This window comes from Urocitellus parryii, chromosome 11, assembly GCF_045843805.1.
Source record: "Urocitellus parryii isolate mUroPar1 chromosome 11, mUroPar1.hap1, whole genome shotgun sequence".
In the NCBI taxonomy this organism is placed as follows: domain Eukaryota; kingdom Metazoa; phylum Chordata; class Mammalia; order Rodentia; family Sciuridae; genus Urocitellus; species Urocitellus parryii.
Window position 1 is genome coordinate 74,718,263 of NC_135541.1, and position 23,134 is coordinate 74,741,396.

The window sequence follows — 23,134 nt, forward strand, 5'->3', positions numbered from 1 at the left end:
ACTTTTATTCATATTAAAGTAATATAAAATCTATCTAAAATAAAGTATTAGTTTAACCAAATTAACAATCACAAAACAGCAGATATTTTTCTATTAAAATTTTTCAGTTCACTTAGCAATGTTTACTCAAATATATAATATTATGAATTTAAATATATCATCTTCTATATTTTCTGTTTATGCTCAACTGTACCCTGGTGCTTCTTTTTTTGTGTTGTTGTTGTTGTAGGTGGACAGCATGCTTTTATTTTATTTGCTTATTTTTGTATGTGGTGCTAGGGATCAAACCCAGTGTCGTACACATAGTAGACAAGTGCTCTGCCACTGAGCTCTAGCCCCAACCCTCCCTTTTTAACTCTACTTATATTAACATCATAATTCCAAAATGGAAAGATGAGCCATCTCTAAAATTCACTGGAGACTAATATTCTTTCTTGGAAATAATTTATAAAACAATTTAATAAGTTTTCTTTAATTATTTGGCTTTTTAAAAGTAGATAAGATTTTCATTTTAATTGTAGTAAAATACTTTCAAACTAGTTTAAACAAAGAAAAAACCAAGGAGACTGATAAAACAGTCCCTACTTTTGCTTATAATGCCTCAAGTGCCACATGCATAGTAATATATTACAGAAAAGAACTTTATGTCTTTTAGCAGATTACAAAGGAAATCTAGAAGTTTATACAAAGCTAAATTTTATTTCCCTTCTATTCCATTTATTTCCTTGTAGTTTGAACTTGGCTCTGTGTGTTACCCTTCTATAATAACCACTGTGTGATATTTATCAGTTTTCTAAGTGTTCCAATTTCTCATCCCCCACACACCTTTTTTTAAAAAAAAATTTTAAAACAGCTTCGTAACATGAGAACATTCAACAAATCTTTGTCATTAGATGTGGATATATCCTATACTTTTATCACAAAATGCTCACTTTCCTGAGCTATATTAAACACCTCGCTCATAACAGGTGTATGTATAATTGAAGACCTTAAAATGTCATTTAAAAAAATGAATAGAGGGGCTGCGGATGTGGCTCAAGCGATAACGTGCTCGCCTGGCATGCTCGGGGCGCTGGGTTCCATCCTCAGCACCACATAAAGATAAAATAAAGATGTTGTGTCCACTGAAAACTGAAAAATAAATATTAAAAAAATTATCTCTCTCTTCTCTCTCTCTCTCTCTCTCTCTCTCTCTCAGAAAACCTCTTAGTACTTGCTTCTTAGATATTATAATGTATGGCTTTTGCTTCCTTCAGACTATGAATTGTTTAATCTTCAGAAATGGTTATTACTTTCTAATCTGAAATCTTTTTTTTCCTTAAGTTTTAGAGATTTGATTGTTGTCAGGCTAAAGGAACAAGTGGATTTTTCTGCCCCAAACTGATTTATAGGATTATTATAGATGGTTTGAATGTATAGTTTTCAAATAAGATGTAGCTGGCTGATTGAGTTCAAATTCAAAACATCTCCATAAGTCAGGCATGTGAAATTAAATAACCTATTAAATAATCCTTTTGTATACACTGGGTATCAAAGTTATGTCCCACAAAATAGTAGAATTATATCAGAATGACAGCAAATAAATTTTTATTATAATATATTTGCTTGAAGTTAAGGTGCTATTCATCATGCCCTTCATCATGCAGTCCTTACCAAGTAGGCATTGTATCTGGAAATCACATCCTACCAGAATGCTTGGATACTTCCCAGTGAATCTGCTCCAAACTATATTTTTTGCCAGGAATTAATAATTCTTCATAATGGATAACTGAGACAGGTGGCCACCATACATCTTCACAAACTCAACAAAAGCACTACATGAGATTTCACATTCCCCTAGTTCAGTGCTGACAGATTTTTGCAACATTCTGGAATGTGAATTAACTCTTCATCAAGCAACTATAATCCATTAGCATACATTACTAGTTCAACTAGTCTAGGGCATGTCATTCCCACACAGTCAAGTGTGCCTTTGCTTACCGATTTCTCAAAAGTGAAGATGAATGGCAGGAATTTCATAATGAAAAAATGGGTCAAATTCCTTTTTATATTAAAAAAAATACATCACTAAGTTCACTGTGGTTGAATATTTGATGAATGCATCCCTGCTTTTCTGAGTAATATGGAAATGTGTCTGTCCAGGATTTTCACTGACTGCATTAATGTGCAAGTGTTTTAAATGAACATGCTTTTGAGAAAGCAGAGTAAATAGCAGATCATCACTTAGTGGTAATTCAGGGCCATGGTAAGCCGTGACATTGATCAGCCACACAAAGGATACCGGCTGAAGAGACATGAGGAAAGCTGCTCATTTTTAGTGGTGTCAGTGTATCACTATTGTTGGCCACTAGTACTTTGAGGGATGGATCATTACTGGGGTACCTATGTCTTAAGTGTACTCTGCATCAGAGTTGAGTTGTTGGCTTCTTTCTTTTTTTCCCTCTTTTTACCATGACAATTCTTCTATGGTAGAGTCTGTAATTTCAGTGGACCAAAAGCATCAATGTTTGAAATAATCACCTATCTTTTATGACATAACTTGAACTGCTTTGGGGCATTTTAAAAATGAATTCAAATCCTTAGAAGATGAAAGTTGTTATTGCCAAGGGCATTTATCTAGGAGATTTGATTTGTGAAAGAATTGCATAAGGAAAAACAAGTTTTGGGTTGGACTTCTTATTTGTCATAAATGGCTCCTTAAATGAATTCTAATTGATTTAAATTTAGGTATATAATATTTGCTTTATGGAAACACATTGTTACTAAATTTGGATTTTATTATTAGGATTTGGCTTTTAAGATATGTATACTCTTTCCTCTGTTGTCTATCTCCAGATCTTTGTACTTTTGATGATGTAAAGAAAAATCAAATTATACTCATTGAGAAAAATCTCAATAATTTTTTAAAATTTATCTTGAATGCAGGTGGTAGTTTTTAAATTTTTTATTTTTTAAAAATACTTCAATGGTCAATGATAAATAATTTGTGTCCAGGTATGGGTTTTTCTAAATGGGATTCAGTTATATTAAAAATTAGATAAAACACTCAAGTTATTTGGAAAAATTCTAGATATCAAGAGATACTTAAAAAATATATGCAAATATAGCTGAACTTTTGAGCACTTATCTTACCCTGAGTGTTTCATGAAAAAATTAGTATCCTTGTATTCCTCATGTTGCTTGTCTTAGAAAACTGCTCTCTCATTTATTCATTTCAGTTGGTTTACTGCCTCAGCTCTAGCAGGTTTTCCAAAGCTGGTCACTTAGCTATCTGGTTGTTTAGATCTTTCTGTTTTATTGGTAAATTCTGAAAGTGTTGACCTAACTCAATTAACAGTTTCCTTCCTTTTTTAATTTTGAAAGTAACTTTACTAACATATTAAGTAAAATAAAATTTAAAAGGCAAACAGGGCAGAAGTTTCCAAAGCACCTTCCATGTACCAGTCATAGTCTTAGGCATCAGTGATATAGAGGTGAGCAAGACTTGGCTCCTGCTCTCAAGTAGCTGATGAAGGACAGATATGATGTACAGATTGTAAAGGGAGCACAGAGGATACTTAATACACACTGTTTGTGGATGGAAAATGAACAGAGAAGGCTTCTAAGACAGGGTCACCTGTAATTTATTTTTCTAATGGGTACAGTTTTGAGACTGAAAGACGGTACCATTAATCATTATACAAGGTCAGTACGTGTAAGAAAGGTTGTTCCAGGCGAACTGATAAGAGATGATCACTCCATTCTAAGAAGTCATGTGCTGAGTTCTCAAGACAGGTAGGAATTAAGCAGGTTAATTGAGGAAGAAGCTTTTTAAGGGGAAGTATAGAAAGACATACTGGAAGATTAATATAGCATTAGATGGAAGCATGTGAAATTGCCACTTTGTGAGAAATGGCCAAATATTTGCAGTTTTGTATAGTTCAATGTGATGTGTTAAGGTAACTTAAGCACAGAATATTTGTGTTTAGTGACAGGAGATAAGCCTGAAAAACAAGGCTAGAACCAGGTCATGAAGTTCTTGAGTACTACATTGTGGAGTTTGGACATTGTTCTGAAAGTGATTATATGTTTATTTTAAAATATTTAATTTAAAGTATTTAATTTTTTAATATCCAATGCATTCTCACTATTGGCAGAAGTGAGAATAGATGTAGTTTTTTTGTTCAAAAATTTATTTTTAGAGGCACAAAAACAAAATTAGGAAAATGAGTTCAAGGGAGAACGTGGGTTATCTTGAGAGTGAGAAACCGTTTTTTATTTTTACTTTTTCAGCTTTTTCGTGTTGGTATTTTACTTGAAGCAAAAATAATGTGGATACTTTCTTTTATTAATGCCCTAGAATAGCCAAAACATTGAAATTATCTCTTCTCTGGAGATTTTGTAGAATTCCACTATAAATCTTTTGGACTTGGTGCTTTTTCTTAAGGGATAAGGTGGATAGGAGGTAGGTACCTGAAACTTTGCAAATTTCTCAAATTTTCAAGCTTGTTTAGTTTTTTCCTTTTTCTAAAAAATTACTAATTTAATTCAAGGTTTCAAATCTATAGAAATTTGAGATAAGAATTCTCATTTAAAAATGAGTGAATTTCATCTATTTTGTGCTTATTTATTTTTATCTTGCATTTTTGTACTCCTTTTAGAATTAGATTATCTGATGCTTTAGTTTTCAAAGAACCAACCCTTGGGTTTTTATCCATTAGTGTTTATTATGCCTTTTCTACTTTCTGCTTTCCCTTGTTCCTTTATAGTTTTTTTGTTGGATGTTTAAATTATTAACCTTTTCCCCTGTTTATTGAAATTTAAAATTAGGTTCTAAGCATTGTTTTAGTTGAATTGACAGGTTACATGTTTTATATACATATATGTGGTCAATGTGTATGGGTGTATATTTGTATATGTATGAGTGTGCATATATATGTACCTGTATATTTGTAATGCATGCCATATTTGGTATGATTGCTGTAATGAATAGGAGAGAGGAATAATGAGGAAACTACTTAGAAAGTAGATAAGAATATTATACTAGATCATGTGAGAAATTTTGGTGACCTCAGTTCCAATAGAGTTGGAAAGAGTGTAGAGAACAAGTGGAAATGAAGGTGTGAGAAAGGAAAGATATCTCAGAATAATTCCTAAGTTTGTTGTTTGGGTAGCTAGTATATATGAAATATCTTCACTGAATTAGGACCCATGTTCAGTATAGGAAAACGGAAGAGTAGGTTTAGGGTGGAAAGGTACATTCAGATGTGGATATCAGGTTTATAATATTTACAGTATTTTCATTAAACCCTGTTTAAAAAACAGATATTCAAGTCAACAACTCATGAAAGCTGGAGATTTGGAGATTCATTAGAGATTTTGACTGAGGTGGGCTAGAGTGGTATCTCTAGGACCTGAGGATAGTAGGTCTAAGATCTGTCCCTTAGGTCCTAAAGTTCTATGAGAATTTTCTAATTTTGTGTTTGCATTTTGGCACATTTGGCACATTCTTGATTATCTTAGTGTCTACCATACTCACAGATCTCAGTGCTGGTATTTATGTCTGAATGGTTAAGTGATTGTCTACAGACCACATATATGGTAATAAACAAATTTGCAGTAGTAGAATTTGTATTAGGTTGATGTATGCTAATGCAAAGTTGAGAAAAATCTTTCTTCAGCTTTTGACCTCATATTGAATAATTTTGCCATTAAAACTTTCTTTTATGGGGATGTTTATAAATGAGAGATTTTTTTAGAGAATTTCTGAAAAACCGAGATCTTAAAATGGAACTTTGTTTTATAATCATGAAAATAACATAGAGCAACAGAATAATGTTTTGTTTTAATCATCACAGGCTGATCAAAGAACATAGGATTACATTAATTATGTGCTTAGGCCAAGGGAATGCCTAATAAGATGTGCACTCAGAACAAAGTATTTCATGGAAACTTGAAGCAGAAAAAGCACCAGGAGATCATGTGGCCCATTGGGGTGTATGTGTGTGTTTGTGTGTGTGTGAGAGAGAGAGAGAGAGAGAGAGAGAGAGAGAGAGAGAGAGAGAGAGGAGGTAGGTAGGTGTATGTATGTATATGTGTAAATGTACCTAATTATTACATGGATTCTTATTTAGCTGTATAAATACCAATTAGTAATGTTTATTAGCAATGCTATGACATTTTTATTGACTTTTATTTTTTAGAATTTTGTTTTGATGTATACGTTTTATGAAGTAATTACAGGTATCAAAGTACAGTCACCTTTTCATACAGTTGATTTACAGAACTTATTTATTGTTCTTGACTGAAACTTTCTGTCCTTTGACCAACAATTGCCCCCTATCTCCGCCCCCTTCCAGCCTGGAGTAGAGCTTCTGGCAATCACATTTTACTTTTTTCTTGTATGATCTCAACTTTTTTTAGATTACACGTTATAAATGGGATAATGAAGTATTTTCTTTGTGTGTATGTGTGCCTGGTTTCTTTCATTTGGCATAATGTCCTCCAGATTTAACCATGCTGTTGTAAATGACAGGATTTCCTTCTTTTTTAAAGACTGAATAATGTCCCATTATATATTACATTACATTTTCTTTTTCTACTCATCTTTTGATGGACTTTGATGAGCACTTAGGATGATTTAATATTTTGTCTATTATGAATAATAATGCAATGAACATGAGAGTAGAGATTTCTCTTCAAGATACTGATTTCATTTTCTTTGGATGTATACCCAGAAATAGAATTGCTGTATCATGGAGTTCTATTTTAAAATCCTTGAGAAATTGCTGTTGTTTTCTATAATGGCCATGATAATTTATATTCCCACCAACAGTGTACAAGAATTCCCTTTTTTCCACATCCTTATCAACACTTGTTTTTTTCTGCCTTTTTTATAATAGTCATCTTAACAGTTGTGAGGTGATACTGCAGTTTTAATTTGCATTTCTCTGCCGATTAGAGATGTTGAACATTTTTTCATGTTTGTTGATCATTTGAGAAATGATAATTCAGGTCCTTTGCTTATTTTTTAATTGGGTTATTTGTTTTCATTCTATTGTCATTTGAGTTACTGTGTATTTTGGATTATCAGATGTATGCAAATATTTTCATCTAAAGCCTGTCTCTTCATTCTGTTGATTATTATATTTGTTGTGCTAAAAGGCATTTTCTGAAATAGTTTTATAATTTGTAACAGTTTTAAACAGATAAACAATCCTGTAGTACAATTGATATTAGAAATAATAAACCTAAGCACTTTTAAAAATAACATCTATTGAATTGTAATTAAGTTTGGCTTTCTAGCTTTATTGGGTGAACTGGTATTTTATTACTGAAAATGCTCATTATGCAGATTTTTGTAGCTCAACAAAGTGTTGAACATAGAGGGTTGACTCCTGTAGTTGACATGGAGATGTATTGCTCAGATTCCTCTTTAAAGTAGGGATTACTACCTAGCAGAGAAATGCAGAATCCAGGCAGCCTCCTCTCCCATGCTTTAAGGTCCACCTCAGCTGCAGAGTCATGACCTCTTTGTGGCAGCACACATTTATATATTAAGCAGGCAGAGAAATCACAGAGTGCTCTGATGGACAGTAATTGCTTTAGAACTTTCATCTAGTTGGGTTAAAATTTTGTTGGTCCTGTATCACAATTCTTTCTGAACTTGCTTTCTCTGTCTTAAAATTTACAGATGTTAATCTCAAACATTTTGTATCCCAAATACCCTATTATCTCAGCTTCAGAGAAACCAATCCTCAGTAGCTCCTGATCTCATGGAACTAGTTTTCTAGAAAGAAATATACATAAAACAAGAAATTAAAAATATAATCACTATTATATAGAAGCACAGGTACTCTGGGAGTATGTAATAAAAGGACCTAAGTTGGTTAACTATATTGTTGTTTAGGGAGGTAGCATGGTTTAGTAGCCAAATCATAAATTTTGGGCTTTTACTCTTTCCAGGCCAGTTTTCTCATTTCTAATATGTGAATGACACATGTTCTCTCATTTTTAAGAGAGATACTGGCACAGGATTTCCTATGTGATTGGGGGAAGTTTCCCAGCAGCTAGAGAAACATTTCAGTGTTTCACTGTATAAATAGTATTTCAGTGTACAAACATTTCAAGCTTTTTTTAGTGTAAGTTTATTGAAGTCCCAGTTGTGAAAGCAGTTTATAGGGCGAAACTTCGATTCACAAATGAAAAAATATATTGCCATCTTTACATAGAAGGGTTTGTAAAATAAGTGTATATATTTATATAATATATATGTAAAAATTGCCGAACAAAATATTTGTCACATAGTTGTAGTTAACACTTACTATCACTTCCCGGAAATAATCCTTAGTACAGTTTGAGCATCTCTAATCTAAAAATCTGAAATCTGAAACTTTTTGAGCATTCCATGTTTTTAGATTAGGGATATTCAGCTGATAATAAATATGCATATATTCCAAAATCAGAAAAACTCTGAAATCCAAAACAAGTTCCAAGCATTTCAGATAAGGGTTACTGAGACTGTAAAGAAACAACTAAACTATTACTTTTAAATATGTTCTCTCAGGAGGATATGAAAAGAAACCTATTTGGAGAATATGGTATATTCTTTTTGACATCTTAGGATCATTTTAATGATGATCGTATTTTGCAAATAAAGTAAAGCTCTCTCTCTCTTTTTTCCTCCTGCAGTAAGAAAAGTGGAAAACCACCATTACAGAACAATGAGGTAAATTTTTATATCCTCTACATTTTGGTATTTTATATACTTAGTTTATTTTTTGTTACACAATTCTGAATTAGGATAAAATCATAGAATTTTTAGAATTAGAAGGAAACTTAAAATATCACTTTGTTGTTGTTGTTGTTGTTCTGAGGATTAAATCCAGGGTGCTTTGCCACTGAGCCATACCCCCAGTCCTCTCTGTTTTTTAATTTGAGGCATGGTCTGTAGCTAAGTTGTTGTAAGACTCTAAATTAACATTCTCTTGCCTCAGCCTCCTGAGTCCCTGGGATTACAGGTTATGTGCCATGCTTTGTAAAAATATCACTTCTAATCTGGTATGTATTATAGAATTTTTTTCTGAAATAGAATCTTGACTAGTGTCTCATAGTGTTTGTTTGAATTTGTGCATTCTGTGGAGGGCATTATTCCAATGAGGCAGTTACAACTGTTAGTTCTAGTCCATGCTGAGGTTAATTTACCCCTGCTTGCTTCCTAACTCTGTTATGTCATTTGTAGCTGTACAGGACAAATCTACTCTCTTTTCTGTGATAGACACATATATTTAAAGATAGTTGTGAATGCCAAGTCTTTTTTCCCTTATGCTAAGCAATCTTCATTTCTTCAAATATTTCTCATGTGACATGGCTTTTTGATCCTTTTTCAATTCTGTACACATTCCTTTGGGCTTAAGCTAGTTTTCTTGAACATTGCACTAAGAATATAATGTAGTTGAAATAACTTGACTGGCATTGAATATGTCAATACTATTACAATTCTTGATATGGATACCATAGTGCTAAAATTCAGTCTAAGATTGTGATTATTTATTTAGTCATAACTTTTGTTTACATTAAGTGAAGTTTATGGTAAATTATAACCTATAGTTATCTTTCTGATGAATAGTTCTGTTGGCAGATACCTTATATTCTATATTCATCAGTTGATTTCTTTCTTTTTGTAATAACAACTTTACTGATACAGTTCATATATACTATAATATTCGTTCATTTAAGTATGTAAATCAGTAGCTATTAGTATATTCAGAGTTGAAAAGCCATCTCTGCTATCTAATTTTATAAAATTTTATTAACTCCCCAATAAAATTCTATACCAAGTATTAGTTACTGCCTCAGCATTCTCTTCCCCCAGCCCCTGGCAGCCACTAATCTAATCTTTTTTCTGTCTCTATTGATCTGCTTTTTTCTGGACATTTCATAGAACTAGAATCATGTAATATATGTGGTCCTTTATGTCTGTCTTCTTTCACTTTGCATGATATTTTCAGGGTTTATTCATGCTGTTTTTGAATCAATATTCTATTTCTTTCTTTTTTTTGCTGAATAGTATTCCATTGTATAGGTATAACACATTTTATTATCCATTCATCAGTTGAGGGACATTTAGGTGGTTCCATTTTTTGGCTTTTAAGAATGGTGATACTATGAACATTTGTGTACCGGTTTTTAGGTGGATGTTTGTTTTCATTTCTCTTGGGGATATACCTTGGAGTGGAGTTGCTGGATCACAGGGTACTTTAGTTGGTTTCTTTTAAATAAATATTAATTTATACCTGTAAATGTCAGCTTAATGAATTTCACCATCAGTACTATTAGTGTACAATTCTTATATCTAGTGTATTAAGTACAAGTTATTATCTATACATTTAATTTACCTTCTTTTTCTTCCTCATAATTGCTAATAGTATTGACTAGGAAAGGACCAAGGATATTACTCTGTGACATTTCTTAATCTTTATGGGTTTTTATTTTTGGTTATAATTTATTTAGCTGTGACTATATCTAATTATAGAAAAATTTAGTTCTTATTTGTCCATTGAGGCCACCAGAATTTTAGAGAAATATCACAATCCTTGGTTAATTTATTACATCATTTATTAAGCCAATCTTTCAACAAATATTGATTGAGTCTCTCACATATGCCTGGCATTGTTCTTGGCTCCAGATATATGGCAGTTATAAAAAATTAGTCCACACTGTCATACATTCTACATGTCAGCTAATATACTAATACAGTATATTAACAAAGGAGAAAATTAGAATAGTTTAACATGACTTCTTTTTAGTAAACTTGCTCTACTCCTAATTATTAGCATTTCTTAAGTGTTCCTAAACCCTATGTATTATTGTAGTTTCTGAATATCCTGAAGATTAACGACAAAATTTTTGTTATAATTCATCTTTCTTCTTATTTGAAAAATGGAATAAAATGTGCATAAGTCCAGTTTTCTGGTATATCTCTATGATTATTATCTCTTGTATGTTATATCTGAATAATCAAAACTTAGTTATCTTAGTGATACCTATTACCTGCATGTCATATCAGCAATTTGTAGGATAGCAAGATTCATTTGACTTATTTTAGTATTTCTCCCTATTTTTCAATTTTGTACAATTTTGTTTTAACATATACTTACTTATAGGTTGTATAGTGTGAACAAGATAAATTTAGATTAATCTAACTGATTAGTAATAAAAAATATACAAGATGTATACTGATTCCACCATTGTAAAATTGATAGGATGTGTATGTACACACAGTCTCAGTAAAATGAAATCTGCAAGGCTATATACCAATATTAACAGTTGATATCTCTTATTTCTTATTTTTGGTTTCTTATTTTTGCTTATCAGAATATAATTTTTCTTCAGTGGATGTATTCTTATGAGATTCTTATGAGAGAAAGCAATTAAAAGGAGTTTTTTTTTAATTGAAATATTTTATAATCATAATCTTTGAGATGGGGGTAGAGTGAAAGAATTTTCACAAGGCATGAGATTTAAGGATGGGTAAAGGATTTAAAGTTAGCAAATAGTACAGAAAGTAGTTTGATTTTAAAGTGTACATTTAATTTTGATGTGTGTGTTATAAAGTTTAAAATAATGCTAGGTGCAGTGAAGCACACCTCTAATTCTGGCTACTTGGAATGCTGAGGAAGGAGGATCACAAATGAGACCCTGTCTCAAATTAAAAAACAAAAAGGCCTGAGATGTGCCTCAGAGCTGGAGTGACACCCCCAGGTTGAATCCCTAGTACTGTAAAAACAAAATTCAAAATGTATAAAGCTATACAATGTGCTAGATGTCATATTTAGCATTCCTGGGTATATTTTTATATTTTTAGGTTGTGTGGATAGGTTTAAATATGTGTATATCCATCAACTGTACAAGTAGTTTACGTATTTAGAAACTTCATAAATTCACCTGTAAAATAAAATATAGATATCATTCTGATTTTTTCCCCCACCCTAGAGCCATCTCTGTTGATATATCTCTAGCTCTGCAGCTATAGCTGGAAATGTTAATTTAACTACTCTGTAGTATTCTGTTGAGTGAATGTGAACTGTTTCCTTCCCTATTATAGTATATAGTTTTCATTTAATAAATTTACCATAATTTATATAATATTGATGTTTATTTAGATTGTATTTATTTAATAGTATTATAAACAGTGCAGACTTTTTTCATTTGTGTGACTAAATGTTTATGCAGGAATATCTGTAGGATAAGTTACTATAAATAAATTTGCTAAATTATTTTACATTTTATAGTTAGTGTGCATTTTACATTTTGATTAGATTAAACATAATAGTTGTACCAATTTACACTTTCTCCAGCAACGTACAGTAGTACTTATACTCTAGCCAGCATCATATGGTCTTTTATTTCATTTGCTATTTTAAACATCTGTCTTTTTCAGTTAATTTTAGTTCATCTCACTTTTATAAGTTGATTGACATTTCAGTAGGAACATCTCATTGCCATTTGATTTTTCTCCAGAATGTTACTTTTCTTTTCTTGAGTGTATTATTACTTTAACTTCTTATTATTTGTATCTAATGGTTTGTTTGCCTTTTCTATATAAATACATATATTTTAAGTACTGGGAAGTGGGGTAGGGGTATATCATAGTTGAAGAGCACTTGCTTAGCATGTAGGAGACCCTGGGTTCAGTCTCCAGCACTAGAGAGGAAAAAAAGTCTAAATATTGGGAAATTTAGAGGTTGGCAAAGTCAAGTTTGAATTTAAAATTAATTCTTAGGAAAGGCTAGTAGTATTAGGAAACATGCTGTCTCTGTAGGTACTGTATTCTTATTTATATTGGTTTCAAGTATGAATTTTACTGTGTAAATGTAGAGCATCTTGCTGTTCTGTTCTTTTCTCTAATTCTGTCTTTTTTGAGCCAACCCTCCAGTCCAGGTGTTTCTTTGTAGAAAACTCTCTGATGACTTTTGGAAGAATGTAGTTTCCTTCATGGTCTCAAAGGTAATGAAAATCCAGTCAGCTTTCAAGTAACTTAAGAATAGAAACCAGTGAGTGACTGGAGGAACAGAAGAAAAGGAGGAGGAGGAACTAGAGACCACTTACCTGCTAATATTTTAAAATGCTAGTGTTACTCTCATAACATTTTTTTAAAATGTTAAAAAACATTCTTCATTGTGTCAAATTATTTCATGGACATTTCATTTCAGAATTATAAGCTAGGAATGGATGGAGGGTACTGAGATTATAGTCTGTTAATAGTATATATTGACTATAGATAAAGTGAGGTGAAGGGGTGGTGGTGACAGAAGGAAAACTTTGACAGTAAAAGTCTAATTTTTTTTTTTTTAAAGTAGTGGGTTGTATATTGCCTACTGTTTATTTTTTTCTTCCTGTATTTTCTTAATTTGGGAAATAAGAGATTTAGGTTGAAGTAGTAAGGTTTGGTTTGAGGATAATAGGCTAACTCAACTAGATTTTTTTTTTTTTTTTAGTGGTACTCAGGATTGATCTTAGGGGCACCTGGCCACTGAGTCACATCCCCACCCCTGTTTTGTATTTTATTTACAGAAAGGGTGTCTCACTGAGTTGCTTAGCACCTCGCTTTTTGTTGAGGCTGGCTTTGAACTTGCGATACTCCTGCCTCAGCTTCCCGAGCCACTGAGATACTGGTGTGTGCCGCTGTGGCTGGCTTCAACTAGATTTTGAGTAGGATTTTAGCCTCTTTTGTTTACTGCTGTGTCCTGATCATTTGGTATACTGCCTTGGATCAAGTAAATATTTGTTGAATGAATAAATGAATGAAAGAATGTATGTGTGAATACAGTAGACTGTCAGTGTAATTCAGTAGGAGATGGTTTATATCTCTGAAAGACTTGAAACACTGAATCTCCGTACAGCAGTGATAGGGTGGACTGATTTTTTTCTCGTTCTCCCCAGCACCCCCTTTTTATTACTGGGATTGAACCCTGGGTTGCTTTACAACTAAACTACATTTCCAGACTTTTTTGTTTTTTAATTTGGCACAGGTTCTTGCTAAGTTGCCCAGGCTGACCTCAGATCTGCAATTCATGGACCACTGCACCCAGCTAGTTCTTTCTGTCTATCCTTTTCTTCAAGCTTCTTTGTCTACAATTCTGAACTACTTGGTGCCTGTTTATTAGGCTTATATAAGTCACTTTGCACAGTGAAATACAGTACTAAAACTATTCACTTTAAGTTCAAGTTAGATATTAATTAAAGCATAATTACTCTGAAGTTTGTGTAATAGTAGTCTAACTAATAGTAACTATGGGTATTTGTTTGTCAAGAGGATAGTACTGCTGGGCACAATGAGGCATACCTGTAATCCCAGTTACTAGGGAGGTTGAGGCAAGAAGATCACAAGTTCAAGGCTAGCCTGGGTAATTTAGTGGGATCCTATCTCTCTCAAAAAAAAAAAAAAATTAAAAAGGACTGGGGATGTAGCTTCCGTAATTTGTGTAAGGCCCTGGGTTTAATCCCTAGTTAGTTAATCAAACAAGTTAGTGAACTTTGATTTTTGAGAGTCAGAAAAGGGCTAGGTAGGGATTGGGGTTCTGGAGTGTCTTGCCTTTTCTAAAAAGTTTCTCCCGCTGTTTCCCCAGATGGTCTAAGGGTATTAAAGTAAATATCCTCTACCATAGGCTATTGATGTCACTGTCAATAAGGTAAATATTCTCTACCATAGACAATTCATATATCCAGTGAAAATAAAGAAATCTCAGAGGTAGAGAACATCATTTTATCTTTAATATCTCTACAACAATAGTCAATTCTCAGTCCTTTCTGTGACCTCAAGGCTCTGCCCTGTCTACCTTTTGACCTTCTGTCATTCTTGTTCCTTTTGCTCTAGCATCTTGCTGTTAAAATGCACAACAGTTTTATTCCCAACACTGGGTTTTTGTGCTGCTCTTCCTTGTGCTTCACCCCCCACCCCCGTCCTCCTTTCCCAAATAATCATGTGGCTTCATTTTATTTATGTCTCAGCGTAAATGACAAGAGATCTTTCTGGCCATCCTGTCTGAACCATTCTTATTTTTCTTAAGGCCTTGTCTAGTCAATTTGTAATAATTTTTTTTATTGGTTTCCTTTTTTAAAAAAATCTGTTTTCCCTGATAGACTGTACTGCGTGAATAAAGGAACCTTTTCTGTCTTTGAATTTATAAGGAGGAGAGAGTGAATTAGCAAATTGCTTATTGGAAATCTAGGAATCCAAAAATTTTCTGATTTTTATCACAGAAAATCCTGTTGTAATTTTCTTTTTTGTAGTCTTCTGTTAATCAAGAAGTAGGTAATAAAAGAAACATTAGTAAGTACTTGAAGATTTCTTAACTCTTCTGTGATCTCATCTACTACTATGCCTTTCTCAAAACTCCATCCAGACTGGTCATTTTGTAATTCCTCAAGCACATTAAACATGCTTTCACCTTGTTATTTTGCAGTTGTTGTTTCTTCTGCTTGCTTCTAGATATTCAGATGGCTCCACAACTCCCTTCCCTATTCAGTTTCTAGGGAACATCTTATTTTCTGGGAATCGTGTTTATGAAGAACTGTGCAGTAATCATCTTGATAGTTGTCTGTGTTGACTTAGATGAAATATTTAATCTTTTTTGTTTTAACTGTCTTAAAAATGTTTTGTTTTGTTTTTTAAATGTAGAAAGAAGGGAAAAAAGAGCGAGCTGTGGTGGACAGGGTGTTTTTATCAAGGCTCACACAGATCCTGAAAATCATGGTCCCTAGGACATTTTGTAAAGAGGTAAGTCTTATGAAATTGTAATGTTAAATGTTAAAGTTTAAAGGTTTTGAGATTAGAACAATAAATTATAACTCTTAGGTAGTACTAACGGTCAAATGTTTTCTGTGTAATAAAGAAGACTACTAACTTTTTTGTCTCTAAATTAGTCCGTCATGCAAGTATGCTTGCTCAGTGCCAGCTTTTACATAGTATTCTGTTTATGAGATATTATTTCATTCTGTTTTATGTAAAATACTAGAGTATTGCATTATAGCTACCTTCCATGGTGTTGCTTCAGTGTTAAGTACTGTTATTAAAACCAAGATTAAATTTAAAAGGACAAAGCATTTTTATAACATTGAGATGATTATAAGTCATATTGGTATAGAATATTTTTGAGGGTTGCTTCTTCATATTTAATTAAATATATTTCTAGGATACCTCAAATGGTATCTAAATTCTTTAAATATTTTCAGGAAGTGAGCTGGTTGTAGGAATAAAATTTTATTATCCTTTCTTTTATCTTTTTATCAAGATTATTTTTATCATTATTTGATAGACATTCTTAATGATTATTAAAATAATGCAGCATTCTTTTTCATTCTTCAGCACTCTTCCATTGTGTAATTAGAAATATCATTGCCTTTGTCTCCTCTTCCTCCCCATGCCACATCTTTTTAGTCACTGGTATCTGCTTATTTTTCCTCCTGTTCTTAACTGGATATTAGTGTTTTTTAATTAGTCACACTTCTAGAATTTTCTCTTTTAAAATGTTTTCTGTCATTTTATCATTTTAAAATATTTCCCATTGTATTTTAAAAAGCATTAGCCTTATAATGTATTAATAGCAAGATAAAGGTAAGATATTCCCAAAGCACTAGTTCCCCAAGAGCTCACCATTCTTCCATCACATGGGACTCATTTTCTTTTGCTTGACTTTGTGTCCTTGAGAAACTAGGAAATAATGAGAAATAATGTAATAACATTTTTTTCCCTAAGTAGACAGGTAATACTTACTTCTTAAATAAAAAATTGGAAAATGCAGATACATTTTCTTCTCAGCCCTATCATCTTCTCATTCATTTTTTTTTTCTACCGATGCTTCTTAATTTACAATGAGATTATATCTATTGTAAATTTAAAATGTCATAGATAAAAATGCACTTTTTTTTGGTACTAGGGATTGAACCTAGGGGCAATTTACCACTGAGCTACATTCTCAGTGGTAAATTATATATATATATTTTTTTTAATTATTTTTTTTTATTGGTTGTTCACAACATTACAAAGCTCATGACATATCATATTTCATACATTAGATTGAAGTGGGTTATGAACTCCCAATTTTACCCCAAATGCAGATTGCATTCATTTTAATGTATAGTCTTCTTGTGTACGAACATGTATTTTGATAAAAATGAGATCACACACCTTTAAAATCTACTCCTTTCTTTATATTATAAATGTTCTATTCAAGTACCCTAGAGTTTCTCATAACTTAGTTTTCCCCTTTATATTCCTGCTCTTTTCACTATGTCTTACCTGCATTATTACTTGTTTATTGCTTCTTTCCTTGTCCAGTCTTCTTTCTAAAACACATAAAAACATTTGGCTTCTTTTCTCTTATAGTCACAATCTGACTTTAGCCTTCCTTTCAATATCATCTGCTTAGAAGATTATTTAGTCTTACAATCAGATTCTTGTGATTTCACTTGTTCTCAATGTCTTCTAACATCCTGCCCTACCACTCCCCAAGCCAGATATGTTAAAAAAAATAAAAATAAAACAACACTTGTTACCTGCTTTGTGAAGATTTCTTATAACTCTTTAGGCACAATGTATTGTTTTCTGTGTTCTACACCTAACTGGCTTTGAAGAATCTCTATTAGAAATGCAAGTTTCTCTGGAAAGATTGGCATCTTACTCACTAGAAACTTAGCAGCTCAGTGCTTACTTTGCTGATTGCAGGTGTGCTGCATGTACGGTGAGTTCATCAGGGCACTGTGGATAATCCCCCAGGAGTCAATGAGGAGGTAGAAAGGTCTTATTTGACTAGTTTCCCAGTTGTGTTTAGATCTAGCTATGTCACAGAGTCATTTTATATACTGTCTTTGAGGGATGTAAAAATTTAGGTTTAACCCCAGTTCAAGGAAGCAGAATAAACTCCCTTAGAAGTATAGAAAATGGAAGAGAGAGAGAGAGAAATGAAAATGCAGCACATATGAATGTGTGGAAGTTGGTACGAAAGTTGAGAGATGGATTGCCTAAACCAGTGCAGATCTTTAGTTTCTATTGCATGCATACATTAGTAATAGGGAATAGTGGTAATTTTAAGGATATCCGTTGTATGAAGGCATTTCACAATTGTCTAGTTCACCAGATTTTGTGATAGTAATACAAGTAAACTTGATACTCATGTAAAGAAAAAAAATGAGCCAAGAATATAAAGTGAAGGAAAACATTAATGGTCTGATGTTTTCTTTGTACCTTAATGATTACTTTAGATTTGAGACTGTATTTAAAGTTGGTATTATCATAAGTTAAATTGACATCTACAGTTAGCATTTATTAAATGAACATGTATACATGTAACATTTAATAAATGCTAACTGTAGATGTCAATTCTTTAGGTTCTTCTGTTGTCATTTAAATACTTGGGGATGTTGGGATAGGGTAGGAAGGTGATATCTTTCTAGCTAACTCTGGCAAACATTGGGGTAGCAGCTGCCACAGCTCATTTACATAATTTCTTTGATGTAATAACTTCTGTGCTATGACCCTCTGCCTTGTCTTTCACTTTCAAGGGCCATATTTCCAATATATTCACCTTTTGAAAAACAGTGTGTGTTTCACAAAAAGTATATAAGTAATAGATGGAGTTGTCCTTCACTTCAATAACTTTGAACAAAGTATCCAACAACCTCCTTCCTCCAATTCCCTAGGTCCTTTCCCCAACTTTAGCTTGTTATGTTACTTTCATATTCTTCCAATTTAGGAGTTTTCAAAGATCAGCTTTGAATTTGTTTATTGATGGGGGAGGAGGGAGTGGTGTCAGGATTCTCATCTCTTCCTGCTTCATGATCTATCTTGCACAGCATTGCTTAAGTAACATTCTCAGAATATCTCTTTTTAACATTTTGTTCTACTTAGTAGCAGTTTACAGTGATTTCATATTGACTTTAAATTTGGCTCTATATGCAACACCATACTTCATATGGTTTTAATTTTTTCCCACCATTAAATTCTTCACCTGTTCTTTTTACCTGTAATATCAGTTGTCATCTTTGTTTTACTTAATTTATTTAATGTATTTCTATGCCATAACTGTCTTTGCTACTCCACACCTTTCCATCCTATCACTTTTTATATGAAGTTTCACAAGTGTACTTGCTTGAATTTGTTTTCTTGTTATTTTTTTTTATGTGTAAATCTTGCCATAATAACTCAGGGATCCATTTTTGAATTCCAGATGAGAGAGATTAAATGATCTATAAGGCCTTTTCCATTTATTTTATAACTTTAAGTTTCCTTTTAGGCTATGTTTAAAAATTGCCGATAGCTAAAATGTAGTTCAACTGTATTAAGGTACAAGAAAGCTTTAAATTTTGAAACCAAAAATCTTTACCAGGTACTTGTCCTTTTAACTTTTACAAATGCATTTAATTTGTAATACTTGGATTTATTTTAGACAGGATACTTGATACTTATTGCTGTTATGCTGGTGTCTCGAACATATTGTGATGTTTGGATGATTCAAAATGGGACACTCATTGAAAGGTACTTGTCCATTCACCTTCCTTGTGTAAATACATATATATATGTGAAATACTAATTGTCTCATATTTAAACTTTGTCTTATAAAACAAAAAATATTTATAGACAAAAATAAAAATATTTATTAACAAAAATTCTAAATCAGGCAAAGGATACTTAAGTCAAATTTGTTTATTTAAAATTTTTTGTTTCCCACATTCCAGGCACTGTGCTACTTGTTAATAGGGATATACATACTCCAACAAAGAGGAGAAATTCTGTACCAAGGCTTGCTGAGCTGACATTTTATAGGGAATTAGAGACAACTAATCTCAAAATTAAAGTACAGTACAAGTGCAATCATAGGAATTTAAAAGAGCCACCAAGTGGGATATCTGATATGAATAATATGATTTTTTTGAAAAATCAAAGCATTTCAGTGAATTACATTGAACATGTTGATTAGAAGGAAATAATACTTAGACCTTTTTTCTGCTTTTGAATTTAGTATTTTAAAAAAATTTTTTCATCATATTCTTTCTATATGTTATTAATCACAAGAATTGATAATTTTGTTTTAACAACTTCAGAAATGCTAGATTGGATATGGTTGTTATAACCATTCACCATTTGTCTTTTAATGAGGAATGTATTATGATACCAAATGAATGTCAAAAGTTTTTTTTCTTGTCAGAAAATTTTTTAAAATACTTAATATAAGCTAACTTTTTGAATGAGACACCTAAATTTTGACTTATTTTTCTAGGAGAATAAAGAAGTTTAGCTACAGAGGATTAAAGCCCTTAAATTAAGCACATACCTCTGAATATAGGTAAATTATGTAGGTTTTTAAATTTAACATAAGCCTCCCTAAAACTATTAGTAAGTCCTATTCTTTTCTATTTTAATCATAGTGAAATATGAACATAGCTCAATGTTAAATGTCTCAGGTGCTTCTAATTGCAGCAAAGGTTAAAGGTTACTTTATTATAAAACAATCCTGTGGCTTAGGTTTCCAACTGCCATTACTCAGAGCCAGTTGTTTTCCATTCTTTTTACTGTTTCATTTTATTTCTGTGTTTTGGCATAACATACTTGTATTTCTGTCTATAGATTCTTTCAGTTCCAAAATGTACGTATACATTTCTTATTTTGGGATGAGAAAATTAGCTCTTTCATACTCCTGTTGATACCCAAGATCATATTCTCAATGTCATGTTGCAATTTTTGTTAAATTTGTATTTATTGGTTACATGATATTGACTATTGTTTACAGCTGAGCCACATGCTTAAAAAACATTTTTGTTTTTGGTCCTTGCATTTATAAATTGCAAAGTTTTGTTTTGTGCACTTTTAATATTTTGCCTACTGTTATAATTTAGCTCAGACCTTTTGACAAAACTGTAAAGTCTTCACAGCATTATAGTATGTCAAAGGTAGTAGGTAATCTCTCAGTTTTATGTCTGTGTTTCCACCTCTATGTCCCTTTAGTTTCCTGTCTTGCTGCTCTAATTGGTATTGATTCTACTTTAGACCCACTGAATAGCAGTTATTTTGAATTGGCTTTTTTATTTTTGGATATAAGTATTGTACCAGGGCCTTGCACAAGCTTGGTAAGAGCTCTCTCTCTGAGCTAGCTTCCCAGTCCTTTTTATTTTGAGACAAGATCTTACTAAGTTGCTCAGTCTAGCCTTGAACTTGAGATCCACCTTCCTTAGCCTCCTGAGTCACCAGGATTATATGTGTGTGCCACCATACTCAGCTTGACTTACTTTTATAATTATTTGGGGAATGAAATTTTTTTTTTTGGTATTGGGGATTGAATCCAGAGGCACTGAGTCACATCTGCAGCCATTTTTAGTTTTTATTTTGAGACAGGATCTCACTAAATTGCTTAGGGCTTTGCTAAGTTGATGAGGCTGGCTTTGAACTCTAGCTGTTCCTGACTCAGCCTCTGGAGCTGCTGGGATTAAAGGATCATGCCATGGCACCTGGTTGAAATGAATTTCTTTCATTTTTCTCTCTTGCAATAAATAACCTATTTTCTGGATCTTTTAATGTTTTCTTTCTCAGTTTACTTTCTTATTTTGACAGTTTTTTTTCTGAGAAGAGCTACAAAGGAGATAAATTTTTGAGACCTTGTAGATCTGAAAATGTCTTTCTTTTGCTTTCACACTTGATTGATAATTTAGATGTATTTATGTATTCCAAGCTGGAAATGACTTTACCTCAGCATTTTGAAACCATTTTTCTTGGTTTTTATCTCCCAGCCTTGGTTGCAGAATGACGGGAATCATAGGAGAATTTTTTTTTCCAGTTTTCAATTTTTTAATTTTATTTTTTAAATTGCTTTTATTTTTTAAATACATGGCAGCGGAATGCATCACAATTCTTATTACACATATAGAACATAATTTTTCATATCTCTGTATATAAAATATGTTCACACCAATTCTTGTCTTCATATATGTACTTTGGACAATGATGTCCATCACATTCCTCGTATGGAGAATTTTTAAAACTGCTAATGCCTGAGCCTCACCCATACAGATCCTGCTTCAGTTAGTCCTCACTTGTTGAAATGTCTTAGGTGCTTCTAATTGTAGCAAAGGTTAAAAACCACACACCTTGACTTTTATCAACATCATCAATATCACTATGGAATTTTGTCCTTTTTCTTAAAATGAAATATGCTGCCTTTTAAGTGATTCAGCTTATTTAATTACACTTAATGAGTTTGCTAAATATGTCTGATACATGTTATAAATAAATATTTAAGAATTTTAAAAATCTATATACCCACATTGGATCTTGAGGCCTATTGTCGTTCTCATTATTATTTTTTAATGTTTAGGTATTACTGTACTTGAAAATTTCACTAAACATTGGTATGAATTTTTTTCATCATTTTTTGTGCTGGTCATGAGGTGGGCTCATTTTAATTTGGGAACTCATTCTTCATTCTGGGAATATTTTTGTTGTTGTTTTTTAAAAAAATTCTTCCTCTTTTTTTTTTTTTAAATCTTTAGTTGAGAGTTGAATCCCAGACTGATCACCTGTATATTTTTAAATTTCTATTTTCAACTGTGACATTTTATTCTCTTTTCTGGGACATTATTATCCAGTGAATTTTTGTTACAATATTATTTCTTTTCTAAAAAATTTTCTCTTTCCACCTTTTTTGTGCATTATAGTTATACATAATGATGGGATTTGTTATTATATATTCATACATGTACACAATATAATTTTATTTCTAAGATTTCTCTTGCATGTGGATGTTTCTGTAGCAATCATACTTTAAAATATGCAATATTTTTCATCTCAAGCTATTAATTAAGTTTTTAAAAGTATATTTTGTTTTAGTTTTTGTTTTTTAGCTCTCAGTGTTTTTTCTTTCATGGTTCTTTGTTATTCTGGTCTTTTCTCAAGTATTATGTGGCTCTTGACAGTGAATTCATATTTAAAAGTGAAGATCTTAAAAAGCAGGAATAAAGGCTTGTTGATTGTCTGGTCTCCCTTGAAGGGTGTATGTAGGAGCCTTTTTATGTATATGTGTCCTAGTGAGGAATCCTCTAACATATTCAAAGAAGTAAAACATAAACATAAGTGAAATATTTGTTCATTGCTGCTAGTATATTA

At 32.2% G+C, this 23,134-nt stretch overlaps 1 protein-coding gene and 1 pseudogene across 2 annotated transcripts in view; one reads left to right on the top strand and one right to left on the bottom strand.

Annotated features, from left to right (window-relative positions):
* Abcd3 (ATP binding cassette subfamily D member 3) overlaps positions 1-23,134 on the top strand; it is an 87,146-nt gene that overhangs the window by 22,170 nt on the left and 41,842 nt on the right. For both annotated transcript variants that reach the window (XM_026409618.2, XM_026409617.2), the window contains exons 2-4: positions 8,671-8,707; positions 15,662-15,760; positions 19,428-19,516. In XM_026409618.2, coding sequence (XP_026265403.1) covers positions 8,671-8,707; positions 15,662-15,760; positions 19,428-19,516 — 225 coding nt within the window. The remainder of the gene's footprint in view (positions 1-8,670; positions 8,708-15,661; positions 15,761-19,427; positions 19,517-23,134) is intronic.
* On the bottom strand, positions 1,650-7,474 carry LOC113197356 (F-box/LRR-repeat protein 3 pseudogene; annotated as a pseudogene).